The sequence below is a fragment of the Dama dama genome, chromosome 22, assembly GCF_033118175.1.
Source record: "Dama dama isolate Ldn47 chromosome 22, ASM3311817v1, whole genome shotgun sequence".
NCBI classification, from domain to species: domain Eukaryota; kingdom Metazoa; phylum Chordata; class Mammalia; order Artiodactyla; family Cervidae; genus Dama; species Dama dama.
In genome coordinates this window covers 2,044,895-2,064,653 of record NC_083702.1, presented here as the reverse complement: position 1 = coordinate 2,064,653, position 19,759 = coordinate 2,044,895, and the positions used below count along the sequence as shown (strand labels likewise).

Sequence of the window (19,759 nt, the reverse complement as noted above, 5' to 3'; positions counted from 1 at the left end):
TCCGTATCTGATCAGGCTCCTTTTCCTCCCCCCATCACCAGGGTATTCTGACCACCTGGCCTGCCTGGGGCAAGAATCCTGTCCGGTCAGTTTATCCAGAAACCCCCGAAGCCCTGCTGTTTCCTCTCAGTAATTCCCCATCTCCTGACACCCCTCCCTGCTCTGGGCTATAAATGCCCACTCACCATGCTGCATGTAGCAAGGAGCCCCGTCTGCCTCCTCAATGGCAAAATCCTGTCCCAGTGGTTCCCATGCATGCTGTGATGGTCCTGAATGAAGTCTGCCTTACCATCTTTAACAAGAGTCCTTGAATTTTTTTTTTTTTTTATCTTTAACATGTCAAAATCCTAACATTGCGGGCACAAAACTCTCGAGGCCTGAGTTTCAGAATGGAGGAGGCTGTTTATCTCCGTGTGCCCCCACCACTGCCTGGGGGTCCCGCCCCAACCATCCTGCCGTCCCCTACATCCTTTGGCAGGACAGCCCCGATTTATCCGCCCAGGTTCAACACAGACCACATCTCTCTCTGGAACCGTGTTTGTCAAGCAAAGAAAATTACAGTCAGCAAAATTATTGGGTGGGCAACCAGCATTTTAAGAAATGAATTAGGATAGAATTGAACATGTCAGAGAGTGCCGAGGGTGTAAGTATTGTTCTGTGAAACTTTCATTTCAAGGGTTTGTGTGTGTGAGTGACTGTGTGTGTGTCTTAAGGACAGCACTTTTGAAGACTGCTCTTCTGGAAGCTTTCCTGGGACGCCCTTACTGTGTGTAGCCCACAGCCCGCGTTGGGGCGACCTTCCCCTGCGCCAGGCAGCTCTCTCAGCTTCCATCGCTGCACAGGGGACCGTGATGGCTGCTTTCCCAAATCAGCAGACATCTGCAGGGGCCAAGAAGGGTGCGTCTGCCCCACTTTCCTCCCCCACTCCTCCAGCACCTGGCATCTCGCAGGTGCTCAGCAAACAGACTTTGAAGAAAGGAGTGTCCAGGATGTTCAGAGAGAACACGATGAAATGCAAGGTGCAAGGTTTTTATCCTCTACACCCTTTTAACAGGATGAAAGGCTGAAATCAAAGGAATGAATTGTGAAGGTGGAGATGCAGGCATCCATGGCGGCCCCCTGCATTCCAGTTGAGGGACCCCCTTCCTGGGCTGGGGGCAGAGGAGACACGAGGTGCTGCCCTCCTGTCCCCCGAGTTCTCAGAGGTCTGGGTTCTGTAGCACCTCCCTGCCAGCTAAGGGAGAGGGCAGCTGCAGCTGGGAAGACCCTGAAATGGGAAGTCAGAGGATGTGATTAACCAAGACCAGAAAATTCATGGAGAAACTCCGCCTGGACACAGCCGTATTTCAGCACCAGCCTTGTCCAAGCCCCTGGCCCAGGCGCCCACGGAGCCGGCCTCCAGGACCGGACAGACCACCTGGCCTGAGCCTTCTCCTCTCTGCCTGTTTGGTCCCCCACAGGGTGTGTGTGGCGTGCATGTGTGTATATGCTGTATGTACACATGTGTGTGTGGCGTGCATGTGTGTATATGTTGTGTGTGGTGTACATGTGTATGCATGCTGTGTGCACACACGTGTGTGCACACGTGGTGTGCATGTGTGTGTATGCTGTGTGCACGTGTGCATGGTCCTGGGAGAGCCGTATCCTCACGCCCTCAGGGAAGGCTCCCTGGTTCCTCGGGGGGCCTCCCCAGCCAGGACTCAGGCTGAAGGGGGGACTGGTGACCTTCCACCTCCGCTCCTCCCAGCTGTTCAGTCAGTGCCAGGGCCCTCCAGTGGCTCCTGAGAAAGGGTCTCCAGCTCCACTGGGACCTTGTGGGTGCCCAGCTCCCCTTCCTCATGCAGAACCCAGAAGACCCTCGGAATCAGGAAGGACGGTTCCTGCAGCAGGTCCACAAAGGGGCGGGCAGTCAGCGCTGGGGTGGACAGTGAGTCTAGGCGCTGCAGGGCCAGAGCCTCCCAGGGCGGAAGGAAAACCCTGAGGTCACCTGGACTTGCCAGCGTGTCCCGCTGAGGGAGACAGCAGAGGGAGGAGTGGGGATGGCCACACTGAACTCAGAGGATGCCCCTGGTCCATCCTCTGGGTTAACACGGGCGGTCAGTCTCCGGAGGAGGAGCTGGAGACCCAGGACTGGGCTCTTGTGAACGGCGGGCACCAAGACGACTCACCGAGGCCAGGGCGGTGGGCAAAATGGGGGGCTCCTGGGACGTGTGCCCAGCCCCACCTGCGGAAAGAAACGGCCTTCCCGGTGCCGGAACTCAGCTGACTCTGCGCGGGGCCAAGGTTGTGCTGTCCGGGGATTCGAGGACACCAACATTCAACCCCGAGCAGGGATGATAAGGCCCATCTTGGGCAAGGGTCCAAAGACCCCTGTGCTTGGAATGAAGTCCGTCCCCCTCCCCCGGCAAGGTAGGGGACCGAGCACCGCAGGCAGGGGAGGATACGGGCGCCGAGGGCTGGCGGGCCACCCGGCCTGGTCCGCAAACTTCGCGCTGGCCGCCCGTCTTCCCCCCGAGGGGCCCCGGACGCCGGCGCGGCGGGCCGTCTTTGTCGCCATCCAGAGGCGCGGCTCGGGCGCTTCGTCCCCTCCGCCGCCTGCCTCCCCCGCCTGTATCAGGGCCCGCGTTGGGCCCCCGCGGCGCCGGGCACGCGCCTCGGGAGCGCTCCTCGCCTCGGTAGCCCGCGCGCCTGGCTCGGGCGCGCAGCGACGCCCAGAGCAGCAGGGCCGGCGTCCCCGGGCTCGGCGGGCGCGGGCGCGGGCGCGGGCCCGGCGCGGGGCGGGCCGGCGCGGGGCGCAGTGGGCCGGAGCCCGGGCGCGGCGGCGGCGGCGGCGGCAGCGGCGGCGGCAGCGGAGGATGGCGCGCGCGGGGCCCGCACGTGGAGGCCGGCGCGGGGGCGCGGGCAGGGCCGGCTGCTGAGACGCGCTGCTGCCCCCCGCGCGGGCGCCGCGGCTTCAATGGCGCCATCGCCCAGGACCGGCAGCCGGCAAGATGCGACCGCCCTGCCCAGCATGTCCTCAACTTTTTGGGCGTTCATGATCCTGGCCAGCCTGCTCATCGCCTACTGCAGTGAGTACCGCGCGGCCCGGGCCCCCACCCGGCCCTCTGGTCCCGGCCCCGGCCCCCGATCCCGGGCCGCGGCTCCGGCGGGGCGCCCCTCGGGCCGCCCGGAGTCCGTGCGGAGTTGCGAGCTCGGGGCGCGCGGTCCCCCGGGTCCCGGCCGGTCCTCCGTTGGGCCAGGAGGACGGGGGTCCGGCACTTCCCGAGGCCGGCGCCGCCGCTGAGCCTCCCTCCCCCGACTCCGGGGCAGGGCCCGGGCGCCAGGCCCCGGGTGGCGCGGCGCGTCCCTACGCGGCGATGCCCGCGGCTGCCCGGCGTACCGCCGCCGCTCCCGGCCCAGGCCCACGATCCGAGCTGAGCCGGCGGCTTCTTGGCCGAGCCGCGCGCTCCGGAGGCGGCGGAGGGTCTGGGGCGGGCGGGTAGCGCTGCCGGAGGTGGCGGTGGAGCGCCCTGCCCGGGGCTTTCCGCGGGCGACACTCGCGCGGGGAACGCGGGGGGACGCGGCGGCCGATTCCGGAGCGGGGCGCCCGGGGCAGGAGCGGGGCTCGGGCTAGGACGCGCGGCCGGAGCTGCTGGCTTGCAGGGAAGCAGGCTCTCCGGCGCTCTCCTAAAAACAGAGAAGTGAGGGGTGGGGTGCCCGCTGCCGCCGGCATTTCACGGGTAGTGTCCGGGGACCCGAGCCGGGTGACCCCCGTGGGTCTGGCGCGGGGCCGCGGGCTCGGGGCTGGGGTGGCACGGTTTGGTGGGCGCCCGGGGCACAGGCTGGGGGTTGGGGTGCCAGTAACAGGCTGGGGTCTGCCTGGGTGCGTCGGGGTGCGCTGTGTCAGGGGCACTGGCTGGGCACTGCGTGAATGGGAGGTGGTCGGACATTGAGCCTAAGGACTGGGGTGGTGGTGAGTGGTCAGTGCTCCAGACATGGGTTCGCGGCTGGTTGGGGTGGGTGGGGAGTGGTCAGCGTCCGGGCATGGGTTCCCAGCCGGAATGGCGAGGGCTGGGGGTGGAGTGGGTTTCCCCCACCAGCCGCCTGGCACAGGGTCCGGGTCCCTTCCCACCCCAGAAGGAGGAAGGGACGGTCGTTGAGGAACACCTGTCATGGAGAATTGCCATGGGCGCGGGAGGCGATGGAAAAATATGGATTCTTTACAAAAAAAAAAAAAGAGAGAGAGAGAGGCCGGCGGTGTACCACGCTCCCCGCCACCACCTCGCAGCCCTCCCTCGGCCTCCTCGCTTCCAGCCCGAGCCTTCGCGCTCTCCAAAATGGGACCGCAGCAGGCCATGGAGACCCTGGGCGCGCGGGTGCCGAGTCCTGGGACAGCCCCCGCCTCCAGCCCGGAACCCTGGGGAATCCGTGCTCAGAGCGGGAATGGTGCTGCTAGTCTGAGCCGGCTTGTGCATTTCCGCACAGTTGCCGGCGCGCTGTGGCAGCGGTGGGGAGGGGTCTCGGGCCGGAAGGTTGCTGCCCCGCTGGTACCGCATCCCAAGGGCCTCTCCCCGTGTGTTCCTGGGCTGGCTGCCTGGAGGCGGAGGGGGTCTGGGGCTTGAGGGAGGAGGCCTGTGTCCTCTCCCCAGCTCCCTGCGGCCATCTCGGGACCCTGGGGCAGGGTCCCCCAGGCAGGTAGACTCGACTCCCGAGGAGATGCCATGTGGATGCACTTCCTGGTGGTGGCCGGGGAGGGGGCACACCCACAACCCGCCGTGTTGGGAGGCGATCTGTGTCCCTGTCCGCGACCGCCAGCCGCTGTCCCTTGCTGGCTCTGGGGACGATATCCCTGTGAGAACGCAGCAATCACAGGCTGACTGGGGAGGCAGCCCTCTGGGTGGGGAAAAGAACAACTGCTAATTGTTAAGTGTGTGACACCTCCGCCCGTGGCTTCAACACTTCCCACCGCGGGTGCGCCGGCCAGGGCCCTCCTTTCTCGCCTTTCTGCTCTGCGTGCAGCCTCTGCTCACCCCACCCCCGCGCCAGCACTGCTGGAGCCTGAGGGGGACCCTCTCTCTGCCCGTCCTGACACTCACACCTCTGCCAGACGGCCGCCTGCTCCCGGGGGTCAGAGTGCACGGCGCCCGCTGCTCACACACTTGGTGGAACCTGAGGTCCCGTGGGGCACTCAGGCTGCCTTTTGGAGGCCTCCCGGCATTCTAGAAACAGCTCTTCTACCAGGATGAGGACATGTGGTAAAAAAAAAAAAAAAAAATCTTATTATCCAGAATGGCAGAAATCATTAATAGCAGAAGCTTGGGTTCACCACATTTTTATGGTTGTCTCCATGGAATGCGATAATTGACAATAAGATAACGTTTGTGGACACACCCCATTACACCAGAAGGCACTTGGAGAAATTAAAACCTTTCGGTAAAATACAAAGTAGACATATGCACTTGGAGAAATTAAAGCATGGCACTAAAATACGAAATAGACATAATAATAATTGATAGCTTGGAACATCAGTCTTGGAGGAAAAAGAACCCCCCCTTCTCTTTTTTAGAATTGATAAAGCAAATAAAATGCAAATGGAACAGTCCCTGGGATTTCATTCTCTTTTCCAGTGTATCTGGGATGAAGAAGAATAGTTAGCATCCGTGTTTGTAAATTGTTTTTGTTATCAGTCGGGATTTTTATTACCCGAAATGTTTTTGTGTTTTGGAGATCTATCTGTATCATTAATTAGGGAGACTGATAACTCACCATACAGGGTTCAGTTATCCTGCCTGTTCAATCTGTGCATTTTGCTGCAGCACAAAAGGTGTTCACTTCCTGGCACGGCTGAAAGAAAACTGGAATATTTCCTGGCCTGGTTTTCAGTTAGGGGTGCTCTGCTGTTCTTGGCCCCTGAAAGCCTGGCTTTTTTGCAGCCTGCTAAGCTTCATGTTTAAGGACACGGGCTCCACCCTCCGGCTGGAGGAAGACCTGCAGTCCACCAATTAGGTTAGTTGCTATAGTGACACAGCCTTGTCATTTTCTCCTGTTGGGGAAGAATTGCCAGGAGAAGCAGAAAGGGGAATGCGGCCCTCGATGGCTTTCTTTCAAGATGCGTACTCCGTGTCTGTGTACATTCCCGTCACAGCAGGACTGGGTGCTCGGCAAGGAGGCGTCCTGGGGAGGTGAAGAGCTCAGATGAGACCCTGAAACTCTCCTTCTCCCTGGTCTGGGGAGACCTCTGTCCTTGCGGCTTGGAAAGTGCTGGTCTAGGTCCTCTTCCCCTTAGCATATCCAGAGCCAAGAGGTCTGTCTGGACTCAGTTCTTGGCTATGGTGGGACACCTCTGGCCAAACCGGAGTGGTTTGCTTGTATGCCGTGCTCATCCTAAGACCTCAGAGATGCCGTCTCTCGTGCTAGCTTGCAGCATTTGTGGTTCAGTCACTAAGTCGTGTCTGACTCTGCGACCCCACGGACTATAACACACCAGGCTCCTCTGCCCTCCACTGTCTCCCGGAGTTTGCTCAGATTCGTGTCCGTTGAGTCGGTGATGCTATCTAACCATCTCACCCTCTGCTACCCTCTTCTCCTTTTGCCTTCCGTCTTTCCCATCATCAGAGTCTTTTCCAACGAGTCAGCTCGTCGCATCAGGCTGTAATAACAATGAGAGGGAGGGGTGGGGAGAGTGGTGAGCGAGAGGCTGCCTTAGGACCCTAAGCCTGGACTTGGTATTCGTGTGCGGCATTTAATCCGAAGGTGAGGAAGGCTGTGCTTTCATGTAGACTGTGAGTCCCCTGTTTGCACAGGCGTGATGGCCAGCCATTCCTAGCGTGTAAGTGTTGGGAGGAAAGTCTGTATTTTAAAGTACAAGGGAGCAGGGTGGGAGAGGCAGTGTGGCTCTGGTTTTGACTTTTGTTTTTTTTTTTTCTGAATAAATCTCATCAGGATTGAATGGTAGCTTCAAGTTAAATCTCACGTCATGGTTCTCACACAACTACGAGAAGAAACTACAAACAACTTCTGAATTGTTGTTGATCCATTAGAATACCAACCAAGCGTAGGCTCTCTGGTGCTGCATTTTCTTTACAAATACAATTTATTGCATATTTAGGAGAGATTAGGCCACTTTCCTGCTGTTCACATTTTATTTCTGGGGTTTTCCAAGAGGTAAAATTGAAAGTACTGGAAGCTTAATGAAGTGATGCCATTCAGAAGTTTATTTCTTGTCTTTTTGGTTTTTTTTCCTCCTACGGAGTTTTTTATTTGATGAATTTCTGGCAGAAGATGTGCCCCGTGTGTTTCTTTCAACCACATAGAGATAGGTTACCTGTTGGTGGGTTGTGTGTTAGCAGAACTCCATGCTCAAGGATGGGCCTGGGGAGGGGCGGGGTTGCCCCCGCAAGCCAGCCGGGAGATCGGTGCTCCCCCACCCTTCCCCTCGCCCCCCTAGTCCCCCAGACATGGCCAGGAGGGGCCGCACCCTGCAGGACTCCCCCGAATGGCCTCTCACCCCTCGCAGCGAGTCCGGGGGTCAGCACACGCAGGAAGGAGGCCACGTGCCACTGCCAGCCGAGCCTTGGGCACCAGGCGTCCGGGCTGACCCGTGCCCTGGAATTCCTTGCTCCAGACCTGCCCCTCGACATTGCCGGAGTGATATATGGAAATCAGTCTCTGTGGCATGAAGTATTTTCAGGTGACTTTTATGGGCGTAATTATGGGAAAATGTTATGATAATGTGGCACTAGAAAAGGGAAGAAAAGCAAAACATTAAAACCCCCATTTCTTTATATAGCTCCGCAGCTGCGTTGATTTAGAAGGGCTTGTTTTTGCATTAAAGTGGTGGTGCTCTGGAGTTAATGACCTCCACCGCACACCACCTGTCACCCAGAGCCCTGGGTGCCGGCCGAGTGGCGGGGGGGAGAGCGGCTGACGAGGGGGCCGTAGTGCAGGTTCCCGTGTGCCTGGGGGCGGCCTCGGGGCCTGCGGACTATGTGTGTTTGGAGGACTGTGGCCTGGGCTGGCTCCCGGGGCCGAGAGTGCCTGGGGGGTGGGGGGGTCCGTCTGTCCCTGCAGCCTGTTACGCCATCCATAGGCCCTGGAGCTGGGCCAGCACTGCTCTGCCTGGCCCAGGGCGCCCACAGCGCATGGGAAGCCTCCAGCGGCTGCCTGCTCCTCCCTCCAGGCGCCCCTCAGCGCGGGTTCCAGGTTCCAGGTCTGGGCCCTGCAGGGGTGCTGACGGAAGCTCCCAGCAGGCCGCACACTCCGTCTCTGTGGCCCGGCTTCCCGCAAACGTCCTGGCCGCTGGCAGTGGATCTGGGCAGCCAGCCCCATCCCTCCTTCACCCCGCGAACGTGGTGGAGGGCGCCCGCAGGCTTTGGAGTGCTTCCTTATCCATGACAGCAGCTGGCAGGAGTTGGGCGTGGAGTCGCTTTTGTCTCCACTGAGGCCGGCAGGACTCCAGCTCCCCCGGGGTCTCGCCGTGTCCTCGGCATGGGGCCTGGGTCTGATGGGATGGCGGTGCCGTGGTGAGATGGCCCCGGGGATGCCGCAGTCCTCTCGCGGTGTTCCCGCCTCCTGGTCCCGGGTCCCGCTGTGGGGTCAGCCTCCCCCCAGAGGGCTGGCCTCGGAGGGACTCCACCCGGGGACCCGGCTGTCTTTCCAAGCGTGTTAAAGGAAGCAGGAGGGGTGCAGAGCCAGCCCCCGCATCTCTGCCTCTGTGCGTTTGTGGAGTTGGGGAGCGTGTGGATGCAGCGACGGGCGAGATGGTGGCCTCCTGGGCTCGTGTCCTGGGGGCGCCAGACGGTCCACACCACGTCAAGGCAGCTGAGGAGGGGGCACCCGGTGGGCCAGGCACCCCGTTCTGGGTCCTTGCCCGGCCTCTCTCAGGTCACAGCCCATCCCAGCCCCTCAGCCCCAGGCTCTGGCCCTGAATCCCCTTCCATCCCTGGAGCCTTCCCTGGCCCTGCCCATCTCCACCAGGGCCCCTGTGTTGAGGACAGCCTCCGGCTCCGACCCTGTGCCCAGCCTCCTGGAAGTCCTTCTCCAAAACACCCCTCGCCATTCTCCAGGTCTGTCTGCAGGACTGTCAGCGGAGTCCCCCCTGCACACATCAGCGTCATTCTCAGAGGGCCACTGCCTCCAGGCTGGCCGCCAGGAGCCCCCCCGCGGCTCCCCTTAGAATGGAGCCGCACCCTCCACTCCTCCCTGCGAACATCACTCCGGGCCCCTGACGTCGCCGCTGACATTTCCTGCCCAGGGAGGTCCTCTGAGCCCCTCTGTCCTGGGCTGGCGGAGTCCTTCTGGGGCCTGCACCCTGGGCTCCTTCCGTGGGAACGTGTGTGTGAGCTAGTTCTCTCCTTCACACCTGGTCTCACGGGAATGTTCTGCCACCCGCGGGGCCCCTCCCGCGGTAACTGCCCACTCTGCTGTTGCGAGTGCAAGGCAGGAACCTGGAGTTGGACTGGTCTCCGGAACACCCCCAGACCCCAGTGTTGGAGACCTCCTCCTGCAGGAAGCCTCCCTGAGCACGCCACCTCCTCTGCGCGTCCACGTGCTCCGTGCCCGTCCCGATGCCGGCCCCAGCCCCACCCCCGTGTCCCGGTCACGGTCGGCCTCTCCAGGGCGGGGTGCTCAGCGCAGCACCTCTGGTTTCCCAGAGAACAGGCAGAATGGGGTCCCTGCAGAGGCAGTGTGGGGAGCCAGGGCCCCGCACTTCTCAGGGCACCCCATCGTCCAGGTGGGTCCTGTCTGCCCATCTTGGCATCTCGAATGTCCAGCAAGAGAGGCTGGTTCACGCGGTGGGGCAGCTGCCCCCAGGGTCCTTGCTGACGGCCTGTGACGGGCAAGGCTTTCTCCTGAGCTCACTTGGGAGAGTCCATCTGACATTGCGGAAAGTCAGCACCAGCCTTACGCGCATCTCAGCTCCCTTGTTACTAAAATCCACTGATGACGGGGTGATGGCCGGTCTTCCCGGCCTGGCTGACCTGACCGTGAGCAGGTCGGCTGGAGCTGGGCCAGGTCCAGAGTCTCCTGCCCTGAGGTACCTGGGTGACATTGGGGGGGAAGGGCGTTGCCGGTTCTCCAGGACCTGACTCACATCTGACTGCTGAGCATTGAGGAAGGTGGTTTCAGAGCACACCCACGGCCTGAAGCCTTGGGTCTGGGGGTACCTGGGCCGTTTTCCGGAGGCCTTTCCTGTGAGGATGCTGCAGAGTTGAAATGCTGATGCGTCCGCGCCGCCCTGGACGCCGCTGGATGCAGGTGAGCGGCCTCTCTCCGGCTCTGTCTCTAAATTATGTTTCTCTGTAGCAGCTCCATTACCTGGTAGCACTTCCCCGGATATACTAAATGGCATTAATGGGTTGATAGGGCTTGTGTTAATTAATTGATGCTAATTTATGGTCCTCGCGGCCGCACCGGTGGCTGGAGCAGGCTGACTGCGGAGCCAGGCCGGGTCTGCCCCGAGTTTCCCTGCGTCCGTCGCGTCCTACGCATGCAGGGGGCTCTGGGCCCTGACGGGGTGCCATGCGGGGGGGGCGGAGGCTGGCCTGGGCGCCCAGCACCTCTGAAACCCTCTCGCAGGCTTAGGCCTCCCGACACCAAGGTCCCAGCGACGTGGCAACCCCTGTGCCTCTTTACAGAGACTCCAACCAAATCGAGATTAGTGTTCTGTGGTCAACAGAAATGCATCTGCTGGCGGCCGTTGGTGCTTGGTTTGTCTCAGCTCAGTGTTCATCGTAAGGTTCCGGGATGAAAAGGGGGCAGCTTCTAGAGGCAGGGGCAGCAGAAGCCCATGCGGAGTGGTGGGGTGGCAGCCGGCTGCCGCCAGCTCTAAAGCCCGGAGCGTGTAGGGGGGATGCACATGGCTTCATCAGATGCCGTCGTCATGGAGATCTGCAAGACACTCTAGTTGCCATCACCGTCTCAGGTGGTCAGAAGGTTTCTGTCTGTGGCACCCTGGGAAGTGGGCAGGACACCCAGAAGCCTCTGTCCCCTCAGCATGTCAGCCCTGTCTCCTGGCCATGAGCCTGCCCGCGGGGCCGGGACGCTGAGAGAACAGTCTGCACACTACAGGCACGTCCCTCGTGATCACGGCCCCGGTTTGGCCCCTCAGACCTGATTCCCTGTGTGCTCCCCCTGTTTTCTTGGGGCCAGTGAAGGGGCAGGCGCTTCTGAGAAACAGAGAAGCCTGATTCAGCTCTGCTGAGCAGACGGGACAGACCAGAGTGTCCTGGATGGACTCTCTGTGGCCTAAAAGTTCCCTGGGGCGGGCCAGGCCACCTGTGACGGTGGACGCTCCCTGCAGCCTTGTCCCCTGCCAGCTCTGGGCAGGACGCAGCTCTGGCTTTGGGTGACCAGGGCCTTCGCCAGTCAGATTCTCATCGGAGTGGCTGAAGCTTCAGCACGTCCTCTCCTAGGATCAGACAGACACCACGTGGGAGGGTCAGGAGCTGGCCCGGCCCTGCAGGGCCTCGTGGGCTTGGACTCAGGGTCCTCGGGGCCCGTGTTTGCCGAGCGTGGCCACGTGTGAGCAGGCCCAGGCCTCGTTCCTGTGACCTGGGCTGGTCTGGAAGGTGGGGGCGTCTGCACTCACAGCAGCAGACAGGAGCTGCCCGGAGGCGGGGGCTCTGGGCCCGCCGGCTCCTAGCTGTGTGGGCTCTGCGATTACCCTGGGCTGCGACCCACTCTGGCAGGACCTGGGCTTCCCCGTGGTCATGCTGTCCTTGTTGCTGGGCCAGGGCCTGCAAAGAGCAGCTGCTGCAGGTGACTTACATGGGCTGACCCTGCGGTCAGCTGTTCACACGTGTGTATGAACAAAGCTCCGATGCGAATGTGGCTGACGGGGGCAGGCGGGGTGGACCTGGGGTGGCCCACCTGCTTTGACCCTGACCTGGAAGACTGGCTCCAGCAAGTGTCCTTACCTGCATGGGGAAAGGTCCTTTAGCAACTTTTTAATCCAATGAAGTTCCGAGAGGAGACAGGTCGTCCAGACCCTGGGGCCCTCGTGGCCGACGCCTCGTCTTTCTGCCCGCCTGTAACCCTGATGCAGGCCTCGTTTGCCCCTGGACTCCCCTCTGCGGCGCCTCTCACCCCTGCCCCATCCAGACCCCCACATGGAAGCCTGCCTCCAGGGTCCACCCCAGGGTCCTGCAGGAAGCCCCCAGCCTTCCCCAAGCCTGGCAGACTCCAGCTCACAGGGCTTTGGTGACCGAGGCTGGACCTGACGCGTGCCATCATCCCAGGGCTTGTCCACACAGTGAGGCTGCCCGGTTCCCACGGGCCGTCCTGGGAGAGGTGGGCACCGGCCCTCCTGTGCCGCTCAGCTTCAGTCCTGGTGGACGGACCGCCAGACGCCCAGCAGACAGTGTCCACTTGCTCCTGGGTCTACCTGGCAACCTTCCCAGCTCGATACTTCTCTTCATCTTAGAGGAGAGTGGGACTTAGGGAAGTCAGGGGGTGCACCCAGGGTCCCAGTGAGGGTAGGTGGCTACAGGACAGGACCTTCTTCTGGGGCCCCCAGCCTGGTCTCAAGGGGCCCGGGAGGCTTGGAGAGGGGATGGGTGATGGGGGGGGAGAGATCGGGGGAGGGGAGCATGGTCACAGCGGGGGCTCCCAAATGGGATCTCGGAGGCCATTGCAGGGTCCCTCCAGCTGGCAGGCTGGGGCCAAGGGTGTGCACCAGGGAAACTTTGGGTGCTTGCGTGCCTTGCAGACTTCCTGCCCCAAGGCTCCCGTGAGCTCACTGGGCAGGACAGTTATGAGCCCCGTGCCCCTCTGTGGGCATCTCTGCTTGCAGTTGGGACACACATTTGCCTTTGGAGTTGAACCAGTTGCATCTAGAATGCTCCAGTGCTCAGGAACCCCCACAAAAGTCCATAGCCCTCCCGGGAAGGACATTTCTTGAGCCGCTGCTGGGTGTCAGACAGGTGCCAGTCACTATCTTGTGCTTTATGACATACAGTCCTTCCAGTGGGAGATGGGCAATGTGGCTTCCTTTTTATAGAAGAAAAAAGTGAGCCTCTCAGAGGCCTCCCAGTCTTCCCATCGTGACTCCCAGTTTTTCCGCCGTGGGCAGAGGCTGGGAGGTGAACCTGGGTCTGGGACTCCTCAGGCTTCCCAGGTGGCGCTAGTGGTAAAGAACCTGCCTGCCAGTGCAGGAGACATAAGAGATGTGGGTTTGATCCCTGGGTCTGGAAGATTCCCCTGGAGAAGGAAGTGGCCACCCACTGCAGTCTTCTTGCCTGGAGAATCCCATGGACGGAGGAGCCTGGGGGGCTGCAGTCCATGGGGTTGCACAGTTGGACACGACTGAGGCAACTTAGCACACACACACGCAGGACTCCTCGGCTCTGGGTCTCTCTGGTGACCTCTGAGACAGCTGCTGCCCCCCGAGGTGTGGGATCAGGCGGCCGCCAGCTGCCAGACCAGGGCCACACCGCGCCTGCGGTGCTGTCTGGGGCCTGAGGGCCGGTGTTTCCCCAAAGGCAGCCTAGGGGTCTGGCACCACATCGGCAGAACCGTCAGCCTCAGCATCCCTGGTGCAGACCATTGCCTCTCCTGGTGGGTCAGGGTCTCTGAGACCATCCTCAGGTTCAGAAAAGCTGTGACAGTCATGGGGATGGCTTGTTAGACTGAAAGGGCCCAGATTAAATTGGCAGGAGGGACAGGTCCACAGAGACACGGTCTCCAGGAGAGACCAGGGTGGCACAGAAGGGACTCAGTTCCCCAGCGAGGACGTGAGACCGCCTGGGGTGTCACCAAGTGGGGCTTACCTGAGCCCTGGGGCCTGAGTGGTTGCTGGGGCCCACTTGACGGGCAGGCTCCAGTCCCCTCGATCCTAACCAGGAGAAAGAGGAAATACGACCTGCGAGGCGGTGGAGAAAAAGGAACCCTCTTACACTGTGGGTGGAAATGCAAGCTGATGCAACCTCTGTGGAGAACGCTATGGAGATTCCTTGAAAAACTAGGAATAAGACCACCATGCTACCTGCAATCCCACTGCTGGGCATGTGCCCTGAGGAAACCAGAACTGAAAAAGACACCTGTACCCCGATGTACATCGCAGCACTAATTGCAACAGCTAGGACATGGAGACAGCCTAGATGTCCATCAGCAGGTGAATGGGTAAGAAAGTTGCGGTGCATACACTCAACGGTGTATTACTCAGCCATAAAAAGGAACACATTTGACTCAGTTCTACTGGGGTGGAAGAACCTAGAGCCTATTATTCAGAATGAAGTAAGTCAGAAAGAGAAAGACAAATACCATACACTAATGTAAATCTGTGGATTCTAGAAAGTTGGTACCAGTGATCCCACGTGCAGGGAATAAAAGGACACACAGACATGAGAACCGCCTTTTGGACTCGGTGGGAGAAGGAGAGGGTTTGATGATTTGAGAAAATAGCCTTGAAACTTATACATTACCATATGTGACATGGATCGCCAGTGGCAGTTGATGAATGACGCAGAGAACGTAAAGTCAGTGCTCTGTGACAGCCTGGAGGTGGGGAGGATTCAGGAGGGAGGGGAACATGGATGCCTGCAGCCAACTCATGTTGACGTATGGCAAAAGCCGTCACAGTATTGTAAAGTAGCTTTCCTCCAGTTAAAATTATTAACTAAAAAGTATGAACTGACCAATTGCCAGTAATGAAATTGAATCAGTAATTTTTAAAAATCCCAACAAACAAAATTCCAGGCCAGATGGCTTCCCAGGCAAATTCTACCAAATGTTTGGAGAAGAGCTAATACCTGTCCCTCTAAAGTTATTCCAAAAGTGTGCACAGGAAGGAATATTTAACAAACTTATTCTATGAAGCTAGCATCACCGTGATATCAAAACCAGACAAAGATATCACACAAAAAATTTACAAATCAATATAATTGATGTACATAGACATAAAAATCTTCAATAAAATCCTAGCAAACTGACTTTAGTGATACATTAAAAGGATCATACATCGTGGTCAAGCGGGGTTTACTTATTTCTCAATATCTGCAAATCAATGCAGATATACCACATTAACAAATTGAAGAATAAAAGCTATATGGTCATCTCAATAGACGCAGATAACTTTTGGTAAGAGGGTTCTCTTTTCTCCACACCCTCTCCAGCATTTATTGCTTGTAGACTTTTGGATAGCAGCCATCCTGACTGGCGTGTAATGGTACCTCATTGTGGTTTTGATTTGCATTTCTCTGATAATGAGTGATGTTGAGCATCTTTTCATGTGTTTGTTAGCCATCTGTATGTCTTCTTTGAAGAAATGGGCTGGTGCACTGGGAAGACCCAGAGGGATGGGGTGGGGAGGGAGGCGGGAGGGGGGATCGGGATGGGGAATACATGTAAATCCATGGCTGATTCATGTCAATGTATGGCAAAAACCACTACAATATTGTAAAGTAATTAGCCTCCAACTAATAAAAATAAATGGAAAAAAAAAACTTTTGGTAAAACTTAACATCTTTTTATGATTAAAAAAAAATACTCTCCAGAAAGTGGGCATAAAGGGAACCTACTTCAACATAATAAAGGCCATATATGACAGACATATAGTTCACATCATACTCAATGGCGAAAAGCTGACAGCGTTTGCTCTGAGATCAAGAACAAGACAAGGGTGTCCACTCTCAGCACTTTTATTCAACATAGGTTTGGAAGTTCTAGCCATGGCAAATCAGAGAAGAAAAAGAAATAAAAGGAATCCACGTTGGAAAAGAGGTTAAACAGTCATGGTTTGCACACAACATACTACTGTTCATAGAATATTCTAAAGATGCTACCAGAAAACTTCTAGAACTTATCAATGAATTTGTTAAAGTTGCAGGATACAAAATTAATATACAGGAATCGGTTGCATCTCTATACACTAACAATGAAATACTGGAAAAAAATTAAGGAAGAAATCCCATTTGTCATTGTAGCAAAAAGAATAAAATATCTAGGACTAAACCTACCTAAGGAGGCAAAAGACTTGTGCTCAGAAAACTAGGAGATACTGATGAAATACACTGAAGACGACATAAACAGATGGAAGGATATATCACATTCTGGGATTGGAAGAATCAATGTTGGTAAGATGACTGTGCTACTCAAGACAATCTGCAGATTCAGCACAATCCCTATCAAAATGCAATCGCAGTTTTCACAGAGCTAAAGCAAATAATTTTAAAATTTGTGTGGAAATACAAAAGACCCTGAATAGCCAAAACAATCTTGAGAAAGAAGAACATCACCAGTCCTGACTTCAGACTATACTGTAAAGCTACAGTTCAAAACAGCATGGCTTTAGCGCAAAAACAGATGCACAGATCAATGGAATGAGATAGAAAGCACAGAAATAAACCCACACACTTATGGTCAATTCAGTTCAGTTCAGTTCAGTTCAGTTGCTCAGTCATGTCCGACCCTTTGCGACCCCATGAAACACAGCACGCCAGGCCTCCCTCTCCATCACCAACTCCTGGAGTTTATCCAAGCTCATGTCCATCAAGTCGGTGATGCTGTCCAACCATCTCATCCTCTGTCATCCCATTCTCCTCCCGCCTTCGGTCTTTCCCAGCATCAGGGGACTTTTCCATTGAGTCAGTTCTTCACATCAGGTGGCCAAAGTATTGGAGCTTCAGCTTCAGCATCAGTCCTTCCAATGAATATTCAGGACTGATTTCCTTTAGGATGGACTGATTGGATCTCCTTGCAGTCCAAGGAACTCCCAAGAGTCTTCTCCAACACCACAGTTCAAAACCATCAATTCTTCACTCAGCTTTCTTTATGGTCCAACTCTCAAATCCATACATAACTACTGGAAAAACCAAACTTTGACTAGACAGAGCTTTGTTGGCAAAGTAATGTCTTTGCTTTTTAATATGCTGTCTAGTTTGGTCATAGCTTTTCTTCCAAGGAGCAAGCGTCTTTTAATTTCATGGCTGCAATAACCATCTGCAGTGATTTTGGAGCCCCCCCAAAATAGTCTGTCACTGTTTCCATTGTTTCCCCATATATTTGCCACGAAGTGATGGGACCAGATGCCATGATCACAGTTTTCTGAATGTTGAGTTTTAACCCAACTTTCTCACTCTCCTCTTTCACTTTCATCAAGAGGCTCTTTAGTTCTTCACTTTCTGCCGTAAGGGTGGTGTCATCTGTGTATCTGAGGTTATTGATATTTCTCCCGGCAATCTTGATTCCAGCTTGTGCTTCACTCAGTCTGTCATTTCGCTTGGTGTACTCTGCATATAAGTTAAATAAGCAAGTTATATACTCCTTTCCCAATTTGGAGCCAGTCTGTTCTTCCATGTCCAGGTCTAACTGTTATTTCTTGACCTGCATAGAGATTTCTCAGGAGGCAGTTAAGGTGGTCTGGTATTCCTATCTCTTGAATAATTTTCCAGTTTGTTGTAATCTACACAGTCAAAGGCTTTGGCATAGTCAATAAAGCAGAAGTAGATATTTTTCTGGAACTCTTTTGCTGTTTCAGTGATCCAGTGGATGTTGGTGATTTGATCTCTGGTTCCTCCGCCTTTTCTAAATCCAGCTTGAACATCTGGAAGCTCATGGTTAACGTATCATTGAAGCCTGGCTTGGAGAATTTTGAGCATTACTTTGCTAGCATGTGAGATGAGTGCAATTGTGTAGTAGTTTGAGCATTCTTTGGCATTGCTCTTCTTTGGGATTGGAATGAAAACTGACCTTTTCCAGTCCTGTGACCACTTCTGAGTTTTCCAGATATGCTGGCATTTGAGTGCAGCACTTTCAGAGCATCATCTTTTAGGATTTGAAATAGTTCAACTGGAATTCCATCACCTCTGTTAGCTTTGTTCATAGTGATGCTTCCTAAGGCCCACTTGACTTTGCATTCCAGGATGTCTGGCTCTAGGTGAGTGATCACACCATTGTGGTTATTGGAGTCATGAAGATCTTTCTTGTATAGTTCTTCTGTGTATTCTTGCCACCTCTTCTTAATATCTTCTGCTTCTGTTAGGTCCATACCATTCCTGTCCTTTATTGAGCCCATCTTTGCATGAAATGTTCCCTTGGTATCTCTTAATTTTCTTGAAGAGATCTCTAGTCTTTCCCATTCTATTATTTTCCTCTATTTGCACTGATCACTGAGGAAGGCATCCTTATCTCTCCTTGTTATTCTTTGGAACTCTGCATTCAAATGGATATATCTTTCCTTTTCTCCCTTGCCTTTAGCTTCTCTTCTTTTCTCAGCTATTTGTAAGGCCTCCTCAGACAGCCATTTTGCCTTTTTGCATTTCTTTCTCTTGGGATGGTCTTGATCACTGCCTCCTGTACTATGTCATGAACCTCCATCCATAGTTCATCAGGCACTCTGTCTATCAGATATCATCGTTTGAATCTATTTGTCACTTCCACTGTATAATTGTAAGGGATTTGATTTAGGTCATACTTGAATGGTCTAATGGTTTTCCCTACTTTCTTCAATTCAAGTCTGAATTTGGCAATAAGGAGTTCATGATCTGAGCCACAGTCAGCTCCTGGTCTTGTTTTTGCTGACTGTATAGAGCTTCTCCATCTTTGGCTGCAAATAATATAATCAATCTGATCTCAGTATTGACCATCTGGTGATGTCCATGTGTAGAGCCTTCTCTTGTGTTGTTGGAAGAGGGTGTTTGCTATGACCAGTGCGTCCTCTTGGCAAAACTCTATTAGCCTTTGCCCTGCTTCATTCTGTACTCCAAGGCCAAATTTGCCTGTTGTTCCTGGTTATCTCTTGACTTCCTACTTTTGCATTCCAGTCCCCTATGATTAAAAGGACATCTATTTTGGGTGTTAGTTCTAGAAAGTCTTGTAGGTCTTCATAGAACCATTCAACTCCAGCTTCTTCAGCATTACTAGTCGAGGCATAGACTTAGATTACCGTGATATTGAATGGTCTGCCTTGGAAACGAACAGAGATCGCTAATCATCAGGGAAATGCAAATAAAATCAGAGTGAGATACCCCCTCTCGCGTGTCAGAGTGCCTATCACCAGACAGAGCACAAATAACAAATGTTAGTGTGGATGTGGAGAAAAGGAAACCCTTCTGCACTGTTGGTGGGGATGAAAACTGGTGCAGCTACTGTGGAAAAGAGCATGGAGTTTCCTCAGAAGACTAAAAATGGAACTACCATATGCCTCAAAAATACTACTCCCAGGTATATATATCCGAACCCCCCCCCCAAAAAAACCACTAATTTAAAAAGACACATTCACCCCAATGTTCATAGCAGCATTATTTATAGTTGTCAAGATATGGAAGCAGTTCACAGTTGAATGAATAAAGATGTGGCACATACATATACACAATGGAATAGTACTCAGCCGTAAAGAAGAATGAAGTAATGCCATTTGCAGCGACATGGATAGGTTTGGAGGGTACTGTATTCAGTGAAATGTAAGACTGAGAAAGACAAATACTGTATGATATGACTTTTATTTGAAATCTAAAAAATACAACCGGTGAATGTAACAAAAGAGCAGACTCACAGATACAGAAAAGAAGCCGGTGGTTGTCAGTGAGGAGAGGGAAGGAGTCGGGGCAGGACTGGGGGAGGGAAGAGGGAGTCCAAACCGCCCGGCGTGCAAGAGGCTGGAGTGTGTGTCGTACAACATGGACCAAAGAAATAAAACCTCGGTCCTCAGGGGCCATCCTCCCCTACGTGAGCACGGGCACTGCTGCCGTCTGTTGTGGGGTGACACCCAGCACTTCCTGGGGTGGCCAGGAGCCTGCATTCACTGGGAGCCGGAGGTTGCAGCGTCTTGGGAACTGGGAGC

The 19,759-nt window shown here is 55.4% G+C and overlaps 1 protein-coding gene across 1 annotated transcript in view; it reads left to right on the top strand.

The window, feature by feature from the left end:
• Nucleotides 1-2,922: 2,922 nt before the first annotated feature.
• TAFA5 (TAFA chemokine like family member 5) overlaps nt 2,923-19,759 on the top strand; it is a 175,660-nt gene continuing 158,823 nt past the window's right edge. Inside the window, exon 1 of the mRNA XM_061124316.1 lies at nt 2,923-3,068. Within this exon, the coding sequence (XP_060980299.1) occupies nt 2,957-3,068 (112 nt within the window). The 5' untranslated portion in view covers nt 2,923-2,956. The remainder of the gene's footprint in view (nt 3,069-19,759) is intronic.